Source organism: Stegodyphus dumicola, chromosome 7 (genome assembly GCF_044657685.1).
Source record: "Stegodyphus dumicola isolate Sdum_Otavi_A_Nest chromosome 7, ASM4465768v1".
In the NCBI taxonomy this organism is placed as follows: Eukaryota; Metazoa; Arthropoda; class Arachnida; order Araneae; family Eresidae; genus Stegodyphus; species Stegodyphus dumicola.
Window position 1 is genome coordinate 177,675,693 of NC_140774.1, and position 13,664 is coordinate 177,689,356.

The 13,664-nt window shown below is 34.2% G+C and overlaps 1 protein-coding gene across 11 annotated transcripts in view; it reads right to left on the reverse strand.

The window, feature by feature from the left end:
- LOC118191624 (exocyst complex component 4-like) overlaps window positions 1-13,664 on the reverse strand; it is a 785,372-nt gene that overhangs the window by 455,847 nt on the left and 315,861 nt on the right. Inside the window, exon 2 of one of the 11 annotated variants that reach the window (XM_035355407.2) lies at window positions 3,760-6,931. The exons of the other annotated variants lie outside the window; for them this stretch is intronic. Coding sequence (XP_035211298.2) covers window positions 4,185-6,872 — 2,688 coding nt within the window. The 5' untranslated portion in view covers window positions 6,873-6,931 and the 3' untranslated portion in view covers window positions 3,760-4,184. Of the gene's footprint in view, window positions 1-3,759; window positions 6,932-13,664 lie in introns of those variants that run through there. 11 annotated transcript variants of the gene reach the window in all.

The following is a 13,664-nucleotide window of genomic DNA, read 5'->3' on the forward strand; positions in this document are numbered from 1 at the left end:
CACGTTTTTCGAAATAATCAATAATAATTTTCGATACTGTCCTCCGATAAGACACATATCAAATACATAAGATTAAGATATATATGCAATTTTATAATCATAAACAGACACTTAACACTTCTCGTGATAAATGCAGCAGAAAATTCATTGTTTGAAATGCGAGGTATTAAAATCTCCAAAATTGAACCTTAATGGCATTTTCATTAGTTCTAGATTCTTTCATGCAAATGCATGCTGATAAGGGAAATTTATAAAGCATCTGGCAAAATGACTTGAAAACAAGGTAGTAAAAACAATATAAAAATAAACAAGGTAATAAGCACAGTGTCAAAAACAACTGGGGAACGAAGTAATAAGTACAATACAAAGTAAAATTACATTCTACATCAGTTTAATAGATCGGATGCATGAGTGTTTCGTACTACAGCAGCCTAGGAAATATTTGAAACCATTCTAGCTGGTTTACTGAAAAAAATTAAAATTTACCCAGTCATTATATAATGCACGGAATTGCACAGACAACATTTTTTTCTTTTCTTAAAATAAAATCTTAAAATTCAGAAAAATCTGTGAAAGATATTAGGTACAAGGTATGAAAGGCATAGGGCATTCTTTCCCTCATGCCCTTCCCTAATTTCAGCATGCCTCCGTGGTATAACTGGAAACACGTCCGATGTGTAATCGGGAGGTCCAAAGTTCGAACCACGGCGAGGGCACTGCACAGTTTTCATGTTCCGTCATCGATATAACCTAATGATTCAAGTGGCGTCAAAACTGAAAACGTAGTGGACGATAATTCGTCACCACCAGGAGTTGGCGACTGGGTAAACTTATCCACAGTAAGGATAGTATATGAGGTACCAGAAGCAGGGGCTGGTACCACTGAAGCAGGGGCAGCCCGACCCACTTAACCAAACAAATTGGTCTTATGGCCATAATAATAATAGGCGACGCCATTTTTTCCTCCTCTCCGTATGCTTTCGTGGAGCACCCGGAAAGACGTCCGACACGTAATCGAAAGGTCCGGATAGGGAAGGGAAGTTTTTCGTGCTGCGCGGTGATGGCATTTCGAAAGAATTCCAAAATCGCTTAAATTCACTTGTATGATTGAATAATTCATAAAAGTGAATCATACATTACCACTTATATGATAACGCCTGTGTTGAAGCATGATTTGAAAAAGGTGATTACTAAATTTGAAGAGACTGGAGAGTTTTGGGTACAGCGAGAAAAGGATAGAAACGAATTTCAAATGGAAATTTGAAATAAGTCCTTGCAGTCTTCAAAAGAGCATCCGGTTCCCAGTATTCTTCGATAAGTGCTCAAGCGGTGTCACGTGATTTGTCTCTCCTTTGTTCAATAGTACGAAAGGTAGCCATTGTAAAGTGGTATTCACGCAACATTTAAGTTTTGCAAGAGCTGCGTCCTACAGACCCGGACAAACGCACTGATGCTGCTAGCCTTCATTTTTTCAGTATAGTGGAATACTCAAAATTGTCGCATAAAAGGGTACTGCAAGTCCTAATGTTGTACATAAACGGTCGCTGCATCCTGATTACATTACTGTATGATATGGCTTTGCTTTTGATTTCATTCTTGGTCCCTTTTTCTCAAAGGAGAACACTCCGCAAGGCCCTCAAACCTCAAAAGTGTTCCATCACAGATGGCTCATTACTGCGAACTTCTTCGAAAGCAAGTCACTCTTGCCTTATAAGAACGAGAAAGTTTAGGGCCTGCTGTCTTCACCTAAGGTAGTGCACCACCTCACATCACAGGACCAGTGAAGGCACTGCTTCATACCACTTAGGAGGCGATCGAATAATTTTGAGAAGTTTTCCGACTGCCATCCTCCTGGACTTGAATCCCTGTGACTTCTGGTTGTGGGGATTCTTAAAAGATCATGTCTATGGATGAAGCATACGGTCTATGCCTGACACGGCACGTTCCTGCAGTTGATGTAGAATCCCTCTGCGCTACTGTTAAACACCCTATAACACGCTTTGAACGTGTGATTGCCACAAATAGAATACAAACTGAACAAATTCTATGATTAAATAAAGTTTTACGTTTTTTGTTCTCAGTGTACTCCCTTCTCAGCTGGGGGTCGAAATTTGATTGTCAGTTTCTACTGATAAATAGTTTTTATTGTTATTTTCTTTTCCCCGTGGTCCATAACAACGAATATACCAAGTTTCAACTAAATAGGTGTATCAAAACGGGCTCTACGTAAGTCTAAGTAGGGTAAATTATTACCACCCTGTACTACTGCGTGGATAATCTTAGTAATCTACCAACCATAAACTGATGTAAAATAAAATTAAACACAAATATTTATTGATCAAACATTGGTTGAATCTTCATAAAAGGTTCTACAAATGTTTACAATAGATTACGTTAATTCAAACCAAATTAAAATTCAATAGAAAAATTATGCTGGAGATCACTGAAGCGGGGAAATAAATTTTATAAAATTTAAATTTCATTATTAAGTTTTATTTATCTCTGAGAAACATTTTCTTTAGCAAATTCCCCTACTAAGGGCTTAAAAATTAAAAAATGGGAGATTAGGTCATCTACAAGGAAGGTAATGAAAAACCGGAATCTCCCGATAAAACAGGAACACTTGGCATCTTTGTAATACGTAATGAATATCTTATCTCTAACATCGTATTTTTATGCAAAATATTTCTTGGCAGATATGCACTTTTCCTATGGATTTTCCTTTTCAGAATACACCTTCTGATTAGCTTTGCTCAGACTGTAAATGTTTTGCGCCATTTCACATGAAGTGGTGGATGTTGAAACCTTTAAAATAGGTATTATAAGTGTAAAAAATTATATATTATCTTTACTGAAGAAATATAACTAATGTGCGTTTGCAAAGGAAATACACCAAAATTTAAAATTAGAAAATTCAACTTATGATTGAGGTTGGTTTCATAGAAAAAATATATGTGTTTCGAAGAAACTATAAGAAGGAATAAACTAAGTTGCACATCCCTTAACCATTCTGTTAAATTCAATGCACCTAAAATTATAAAAAAATACTTCCTCAATCGGTAAATTAGATACTCTTAAAGCCTTCTCCATTTAGCAAAACCTATCAACTTATATTAATGATTTTAATTAAAATCTGTTTTTAATATCATTTAAAACCTTTATTGCACAAGTTATAACCTCCTTTCCTATTTTACTCAATAAGCGGCGTTAGAACTGCTGCTTCCTTTATTATCACTTGCTTGTTTAACCTATTTAAATATATATTTTCTATAAACACGGAATTATTTTGTTCTTTCATGAAGAGAGATGTGTGTCAGGCTCTCTCGAAATTCGTGGAATTTTATTATTAAAGCCAATTTAAAGTTCAATTCTGGATTTACATAGTATTTTAAATATTCAAATAAAAATAAATATCGAGGCATAATTAATACGCTATTTGAATTTTATCAGTTATCAGTTCTGAAGATTGATGACTAGAATGACCAAATATAACTCTCATGTATGGTTTTAAATTTTAACATAAAATATTATTTAAATTCCTAAACCAAATAATTCTTTTTCCTTCCAGTTAGTCAGGCTGTTATTTTCTTCATATATCCATTCTCTGAATACTTTATCATAAATCATGAAATGAACTCTATATTGGTGTCATGTAAAATCTGCATTCCCTAAATGAAATCGATTAATATTTATTTGGCAGAAATGATATGAGAAAAAAAAAAGAAAGAAACAGACAAAAGAGAGAATGAGAGAGAGAAACATGTTCAAAGGGTTTTATTTTTACAAAATGCATCTTATAGCACAAATTTCGCTCAAAGTTCAAAATAACTATCATACAACAGTTGAACATACACTAGAACATTTAGTGTGTTTCACAACAAAGCGAAAATACATCAGAAATATGTAAATAGCAAGAAAAATCCATTCCATACTTTCAACAAATAACATGAGTTTTCTAAAATTGATATTTAATTTTCAGTTCCTTTTCATAACAAACCACCGCCGTTAGAGGGAAAAACGCGAAAAACGAAACTAAGCAGACAAAGGATAACTATCAGTCATGAAAAAGAAATGTTCTAAGGCTTGAAAGGAAAACAACTTGCCGCTTTGAGAACTTATATTCGAAGAAATATTCCAAAGGAAACCATTCTCCAATTCTAGAAATTGAGAGTACGTAAAAAACGCTATATCGTGACCGAAATTCTTTTAAAAATCTGAGCTAATTTTAGCAAGTTATCATTTAACATGTTAGGACTCGTATCACCTCCTTTAGAAGATATGAGTCTAAAAATTGAAGCATACTCGTGTTCTCGGAACCTCGGTCCTTCTTCAACAATCTGATTCAGTATCTCATTATAACTGAAGTTCAAAAGATCAATATACTGTTTAGCTCTCTCTAATGATAACTCTCTAGTAAGTATTATATTACCCAGACAGCACTGTAAAATAAAAATGGCACGATGTATTTTCTGGAATAGATTATCGCTGATTTTGCTCAGATTTGCAATATTCAATATAACAATTGATGCTAACAGTTCGCCAACGCCCTCAAATATATATTTCAGTTTGTTTGTGGATAAAAATGGCATTAGCGTTTCATCTATCTTTAAGAGATCTGAAGACAAATTTTGTACAGAATTCACCAATTCTTGGTTAAGACTATAATCTGTGGCTGGATCACGACCAGAGAATGCTAGAAGGTAATAAAAGCAGTGCGCTCGTACCTCTAAATGAAGTGTTAGCAGACACACGTCCGCCAAATCATCGTACTCTTTAGCTAACTTTTTCAAGCCCATCATTATCAATGAAATAGTTTCAACATCAATATCTTTCGATTCTTCACTAGTAACGGCGACAGAATCCTCAAGTTCAAAACCTTTTATTAAATTAAAGATCTTGGGTGTAAACCATTCTAAACTTTCCTGCAGAAGAGACAGGTAAGTTAGTTTGTTGGGATCGCTAATAATTTCCCAAGAAGACAGCTCTTCCGAATGCAGATTTCGAATAAGCAATTCCGATTCTTCTTTATTTCTTAAACGAATTTCTTCCGGTGATTCTATAATATCATTTGAGTCCCCACCTTGCATGTACTTCCAGTTTGAAAAGGATTTTAGAAGGCGTCTTATGTCTGGATCTCTGGCCCATGAAGCGCTGAGTATGGTCTGATCTTCGCCAATTAAACTTTTAAATGCTTTGTGAACTAACTCTTTGTAATCTAAAATTATATAATGCATAAGGTGTAAAAAATGGTTGGCGTAATCTGGCAGATAAGTTATTAAATCTTGCAATTCTTTTAAGGAATTACTTAAGATTAAAGTACTGCTTAGAATCTGTTTTTCTGTACCAGCTTTTGATGTAAAATTTTCATTAATTACTACAACTTTCCACGCTTCCATTGTATTTGAAAGACTCCCGAAAACTCTGTTGACTTCACTGCTCACTTGATCTAAAAATAAACTAGCGCAGTCAGACAAAAAGACATGTAACGGGCAATATATGCCTGGCTCCAACTGCAATGATTTCTCTATTTCCGTAATGAAAGATTTAAGGGGACGAAATATAAAAACAATGTTTCTAAGCGCTGGTTTGCATACCATTGTCATTTTCCTGGAGTCATTCTCAGACCTGTTAGTTTCGTTTCCTCCTTGGATTTTCTGGGTGTCCAAGCCCAATTCGGGAGAGGAATTGCTGAAGCTAAAAAGCACAGGTTGTTTATTTTCGTAATGCTTCTTCGGCAGAAAGAACGACGACCAATCGCATACATTTTCAGAATTAGAAAGGAAAGAAGTATTTCTGCGAAGTGACGTTGTTGAAGGCTGGAGTTCTAAATACCGACCTATGAAATGTTCAACAGCGGTTTGAATTTGTGAATAAATATTGTCTATCTGATAAAATCCTTCAAAAGCATCTGATTCTTTCATAACACACAAAAGCATTTTGTGATTTAATAAGATCTGCCTAAAAATATCCAAAATTACTTCCAGCAAACCGACCATATATGAATATTGCTGTTCACTGGGTAAATCTAGTACCGGAATATCCGAAGATTTTTTAATATAATCATATGAAAATATAGACGCCTTTTTAATGATATTCAAAAATTCTTCGCCGCATCGTTCCTTTAAAAATTCAGCTGTTTCTGGTAACTTCTTTAAAACTGTAATACAATGCAAAAGGGTAGCAACATGTGCCAAACCAAAATTTTCTTCACTTACGCATCTTGTAAACGCATTCACAGGAGATTCATGGCAATCAATTTCGCCATTCGTTACATTCATCTGTTCCTGAAACTTTCTAAACGCACCATCGAAAGCTGATGCATATAATTCCTGGCGTAACTCATCTAAAATTACGGAATACATTTTTTCTTGGAGGCGATACAACTCTGACTTTATATCTTTAAGACCATCGGTATTACGAAAGTCTTCGCTTTCCATAAGCTTTAATGAAGATGCGAGAACATCCGTGGCCTGCAAGAACTTTTTATCATGCAAGTCGTTATTTATGTCTCTCAGAACATTTCTTAGATTGTCAATTTGTTCTAGCATTTTGTGAGCACACTGGTGCTGAAGAGATTCTAGCCAAAGTTTCCGCAGATCATCTTGCTTACATTGAAGCTTCTCTTTGCAAGCCAATATTCGTTCTTTCAGTGAGCGGCATTTGAACTTAGCGACTGCCACCAACTGAATTGTTTTACTGCTAGTTTCCACAACTTTTGATATAATTTCTCGATTTTCCTTTACGAGTTGATCGAGCCTAGCATTGCATACATCAAAGCGCTCCTGCACCCTTGCTCGCGTTCTATGTCTGTCCCCATCGCTTTTACTGTAGGACAATTCAGCAATCAGAGCTGGCAATCTTTCATACGCCATCGACCGGGCTTCAGCACTTGCCGAGATGAGAAAGCTGTTTTAAACTTGATTGTTTATTCCTGTATAAACAAATAATTTATATTAATTGACACCAAGTGCTTCAGTGACTGAGAAACCTACACTATTTTTTCATGCCAGGAAGTTCTTATGCTGACCAAATATTTAAACAATCCGTATTTAGTCTATAAATTTGAACATAAAATACGGCATAACCTTGGCCAAAATAAGAACAAAATTGGGAGATATCTTGATTAGTTGCATCACTATAGAGACATTGAACGCTCGGAGGAGGAATTAAATAAAAGCGCATGCTTTTCTTAAAAAATAGCAAATCAATATGAACACAACCCAATTAAGTGGCATGCAAAAAAACCATGCTGTTCTAAGAAACATTATGCAAAAAATTCATCAAGCCACTGAGAATTTTCTTTAGCATCAACTGGCTAAAGAAAATCAAAGATAAATTAACAGTTCCCAGTATTTAAGTATGTTGCTTTTCTGAACAGTGAAACTGAATATGTGCAGATGCACTGCAAAAAATGGAAATAAATTAACCAAGTCACAAACTACCTTCAGCATTCGTAAATCTTTAACTACATCAAACTATTTCAATTTTAACTGCGTGACAACACTTAAAATAAACTTCTGTGTTATAATAATGGCTGATTTGTTAACGCTAGGGTTAGATTAATACAAACATATTTCACCTTTTAACTTCACTTCATAACTTATGCAAACTTATTTATAAATATCTATCTAAAGCATAATTTTTAAAACGCAGTTTCTAACCTGCATTAAAAATTTCGTTACAGATAAATACGAAATCAAATAATAAACTACAGGATTTCAAATAAAGATACAAATACTTCATATTCTTTTATTAACAGGCTAGTAAACATTTCCAATTAGCATTGCTCCCATGATAAGCAACAGATTCAAGTGCTGATTCAGAAGTCAAACAACAAAAATCAGCGTTAATTCACAAAATTTTCACAGGACTAGTTTCGATGGTTTTACCGAACCATCATCTTCAGCTCCAAAACCGCAAATGAACAAGAAAATCACACTTTCAATTTTTCTGCTGCCAAAATTATTCAAAAAACATCTTCCATTGGAGAACTGGATTTTCTAGAGGCATTTCACATTCATAAAAATCTTTCTGTTCTAGTTAACGATCCTAATTCCAATCCAAATTTGCCTTCGGCTTTTAGAGAAATTATGTTTTAGTTCTGGTTTCGCCAACAGATGGCGCCACTTGCTTATTCTTGTCCAGGCTTTCTTATCTTATCTAAACATTATTTCCTATCTTGTTCATTTGCGGTTTTGCAGCTGAAGATGATGGTTCGGTAAAACCATCGAAACTAGTCCTGTGAAAATTTTGTGAATTAACGCTGATTTTTGTTGTTTGACTTCTGAATCAGTATTTATTCGGCGTGTTATTGTGTCTTAATAACAGATTCAAGCTTCAAGATCAAAAAGGTTTTATAAGAGATTTAGTCTGATGAAAACTAGAATACATATGAATCTGTGTTACAACTCTAAGTTTATTCGTTATTAGAGAAAACGAAACTATCCCGTTTAGCAAGAGATGTACGTAGCCATTTTCCTAAAAAATACAATATTTATGAAACTTGGTGGTAAAACTCTTACACAAATACAACAGCAGAGAAAATTTTTATTACCTTATTTCTTTCAGTAAATACGCTGGTGTTCAAAATTAAGAGAATTTTCACACTCGATCGATTATCTCCAGAACCGATGGGCAAACTATTAACGAAAATATGGACATAGCTTGATATAACACAAAACAAATGTTATACAACAGTCATGGTATACGCATGATCGTGCGTGGGAAAGTAGACATCCCTAACAGTCATATAGATTACATAACGTGACTTCATACTGGAAATGGGGCACATTATCAGTCCCTGTAGCAGTTGGTCTCTCTACAGCAGCAACGCTCTTTTTAGGTTCTGGATGGCTCGGAGGAATGGATAGCTAGTTGCCCTTTTTTTCGTAAGAACGTTCAAGACATATTCTTTTTCGGGTCTGGAGATTTAGCTGACCAAACCTTCCGGTTCAGAAAATAAATCACCATATTAGCCCTACGTAGAAGAGCATAGTCGTCCACAACAATTAACTGAGGGCCAATTACAACTCTAAAAAAAACGAAAACAGGGCTCTAAGATCTCGTATCCTTGCAATAAAACCTGCTTTTTCCGTGCCACACGACAGCTCGTTCAGTATGATGCAGAGAATACAGATTTGAGACCAAACAACAATGGGCGACCGTTTTCTTTACACATCGGCCCCAGTGCAGGCTAGCCTCTGATACTCGATGCATATTCATCTGCAGAGAACAAGGAACCCACCGCCTGCCCTGCACCCAAGAAAGGGACCAGTTTGGCAATAGAGATTTAATGGTAGGCATTATATTGGACAGGCTCACAGATCTGTGTGACTTCTATGTCCTTGGTCTGCAAGATGAAATATCCGCCTGTCAATAATTAATGGATAGCATCTTTTTTTATACTAAGATAATTGTAAATTTTATATGTGTTACTAATACCAGCTGTCAAATGTTTTAGAAAAGTTTTTCTAATTGATCTGCGTGTGCTAAGAAAGACAAGCTAAATGAAATTAATTAATGTACATGCGACTAATCCTAAATTTCCCAAAAATGTAAATCCTAGAAATTTCTCCGATCTCTCGAACCCTTCACATATTATTACAATGAGAAGAGTCAAAACGTTTTGCTTATTTTTAGAAGTTTTTAAATAAAATACTACTTAAAATCTGCGTTTAATAAAAGAAATTAAGAATACGTATTTTAAAAATACAACTATACTTTTTAACATGTAAATGAAAGTCAATATATTATGTGCATAATTACAACTTTTGACGGTAAGTTTTTTAACATAATTTGAAATAAAATATTTGAGAAACAGTTGTAATTTTTTATTTTTTAATGAAAGCAAATGTAGGAAGAAAAGGATTATTTCAAGTTTTAAAAGGTAAATATTAAATTAAACACTAAATTCTCTCCAGAATATTGACAGTGCTGCAATGAAGGTCGCCACAAAATGACATAAGTGTTTCAAAGTGTATTAAAACTGCTACAATTGCGCTCCCCTTTTTTTTTAAAAAAAAAAGAAGGCTTCTACTGGAAATAAATAAAATATATCTTTTCAAAGTCTAATGATTTAAGGATTCGAAAGATGTGAACAATGTAAAGCGTAAGATTCCAGTTTCCAAATTTCGAATCTTTCGCAAAATTTCTGGGAGGGTTCGAATATGCTGTACCTGTTAATGCTATACCTGTTAATTAGAAAATGAGCCACAAATCAACCATAAGAACCGGAATTACGTAAAACTTGCAAGACGCATTTCAAAATCCATTCTTCTTTGTCCATTCGATCTTTTCTGAAAGACACAAATCTTTAGCCGCCCAGACGGTATAAGTGGATAGAAGGAGCCCACCGAATGACCCGGGTTCGAATCCCAGAGAAGGCATGGATCTTTGTAAATGCATAGTGTCTTGGCGACATGAGGGCACTCTAAATATATGGTGAGCCGAAAGTCCTCTCGTATGGATTGGTGGTAGGGGAAGAGAGGTGGGAGACCCTCGGACCACCCCTCGAAATGCTCTTTCTCAAAACTGGGGTTGAAATAGAAATCCAACCTCCTTGAGGCTCTGACAACCATTCTTCCATGAAATTCACAGATAAAACAACAACACAAATCTTCAGAACAGTATAAGGTATTTTTTCACTACTTTCGGCAAGCCTTTGTGCTGTAACGGTAGCACACTTAGCGCGTATTCGAGAGGTCCAGGGTTCAAGTCCTGGCGAGGGCACTGCTCATTTTTCACATCCCCTGCTATAAAAAAATCCTTATGTTTCTACAACGGAACTTACAGATTTAACATATATTGTGCCAATATACACTCTTTTTTTACATCTATGTATATTTTATGCTAGTAAATAAATAGTAACACAATTTATTATCAATATTTAATTTAACGGTAATAATTAACGGATTTTCTTAATCTTCTTTTTGGTGCTCCTAAAATACAAAAATAGTCGGCAAGTTTTTTTTTTTTTTTTTTTTTTTAATTTTTGCCATCATGTAAACATTTTCCACAACATTTAGAGACAAAACTCCACATATAAGTGGACCAGCATGCTTCAGCATTCATGTGAACGCTATTTCAAGAGGGAACAAAAACGAACTTGAGGTATATCTACACTTTTTTCCCAATAAAACAAATATTTTGATAAATATTATGAACATATTTAACTTTCAGAGATACATTTTTCTTGCGAAAAAAATTAGTTCATCTTTTAGAACATTTTGTTTGGGTGATAATTTCAGTAAACCTTTCAATCAGCGAAAAAGAGCACTACGACATGTATCGTCGAGTGTAATACAGAAAAACAGATTTCAAAGAACCTGGAAAATGAAAAGTCGTTTAGAGAAGAAATCGATAATTATTTGAGGGAAAAAGTGAGACAGGGAGAGAAAGAGAGATAAGGAATTTTATGAGAGAGCTCAGCAGACGGTCACTGATCTCGAGATAAAAGCTGTCTGGAAACTCAAAAAAAATAAATAAATAAAATAAGATTCGTTTCCCGGATCGTTTCGAAATCCCGTAAATTTCGGAAAGGTCTGCAGATACCATATCTTCGGTCGTCGACAGACCGAGAAAGAGAGAGAGCAAAAGAAAAATAACAAAATGCAATATCTCCTAAACATGAAACTTTACTTTATTTATGTGTTTTTTAATAGCAAAGAAAGTCTGGAGGAATTACTCCGTCTGCAAACAAAAATTAATAACATGCCGTTTATGAGATTGAAACATTTTTACTCGGGATTCTGTCAATTTATTTGCTTAAAGAAAATCGCAACAAAACTTTATTGCCATATGCTAAGAGCAGTTCACTGGATACAGTCTCAGATAATTTTCAAAGCATGAGTCGCAGTAAATATTGAAATTAGAATATATTAATATTTTATCATCGCTATTGAAATTTCAGTGTATTGATACTAGTTAGAATAATAAATTTATATTATTATTTTAACACAACACAAAACCCTGCAAAATCACATCACTAAGAATATTAATTTCTTCCTCGTAAGAAGTAAAAAAGAAGTATTGTAATCGCGAAAAGTTTCAAGCATCATATTTCAAAGCAAATATCCATTTTTACCGCTATCGAATGCAATTTTACGATGTTTTTTGCGTGACATCTGTACGTAAGGACAGGATAAAGGACTCTTTTCCCCCCAAAAAATTGTAAAACTAATTTAAAAAATCTGATGTGTACACCACATGATTTCCTTGTACGGAATATTAAACTATACGCATTTTTCTTGCATTTTATTTAAACTTATTGGATTGAATTAAATCTACTTAGCCGACAACGCATAAACCACAATAGAATAAATGCATTCTTTTAAAATTCACTCTATTTGTTTACCATAGCGACACTATGGCGCTAGTTTCACTTAACAGTATTATATTTCGTTCATATTATAACTCAGAATGCACAAAATGTATATCATTTAAAGAATTATCTAATCGTTGCCACATGTTCTATTCAAATACTATAATAAAGCTAGAACGATGTATAAAAGAAACTAAGCAAACAAATTAAAAAAGAGACAGTTTTTCACAGACGATTAAGTTTTTCTCATTCAATTAATTCAGTTCTCACTTCGCGACGATGCAAAAATACATAAAAACTCAAAATATCTGTATTAAAAATTACGAAGTCAATCTTAAACACTTATTTCCTCGAAAACATTCCAGAAAGGATTAAGCATGATTTAATTCGCAATAATAAATGAAGGCGTTATCTTTCTTGTTGCGAAGCTAAGTTTCTATAAATTGGCAACAAATCCACTATCCTGCTGTTTCAAAACGTAAACAAGCAATGGCCGCCATCAAAAAAATTATTAGGCTTAAACAACTTTAAAATTGTTGATAATTCTAAAAATATTGCATACAGATTTACTAAAGGCATAAAACCCTAAACCGTAAAATAAGAACAACATAATTCAATCATTTTTAAAGCAAAAAATGCACAATTTACAAACATATAAGCGTAAATAAACTGAGATCACTAAACCGGGTAACAGAGTGAATATATATATAAATATATTTATATACGTTTGGTGGGGCCGATTGCAACCAAAATACGAGGTGCACATCTACATGTTATAGCAGTCCTATATACAAAATTGCAACGTTCTGAGGCTACTCGTTTTTGAGTTATGCGAGATCGTACGTACAAACGTTCGTACAGACGCCACAAAAAATTCCCTTCAGAATTCATTTTAAAGCAGTTTTATAATTTTTTGGAGGAAAACAGTATTTTATTCTGTCCTTACGTACAGATATCACGCAAAAACATCGTTAAATTGCATTCGATAGCAGTCAAAATGGATATTTTCGATGAAATATGCTGCCTGAAACTTTTCGCGATTACTTACTTCTTTTTTACTTCGTACAAGGAAATAAAAAGAATTCTAAAGAGAACTTTTCGTGGCGTCTGTGCGTACGTACGTACGTACGTATCTCACATAACTCAAAAACGAGTAGGCCCAGAACGTTGAAATTTTGTATATAGGACTGCTATAACATGTAGATGTGCACCTCGTATTTTGGTTGCAATCGGCCGCACCAAACGTACATAAATATATATATATATATATATATATATATATATATCCACTCTTGTTACTCGGTTCAGTGATCTCAGTTTTTTATTCTTATATGTTTATAAATTG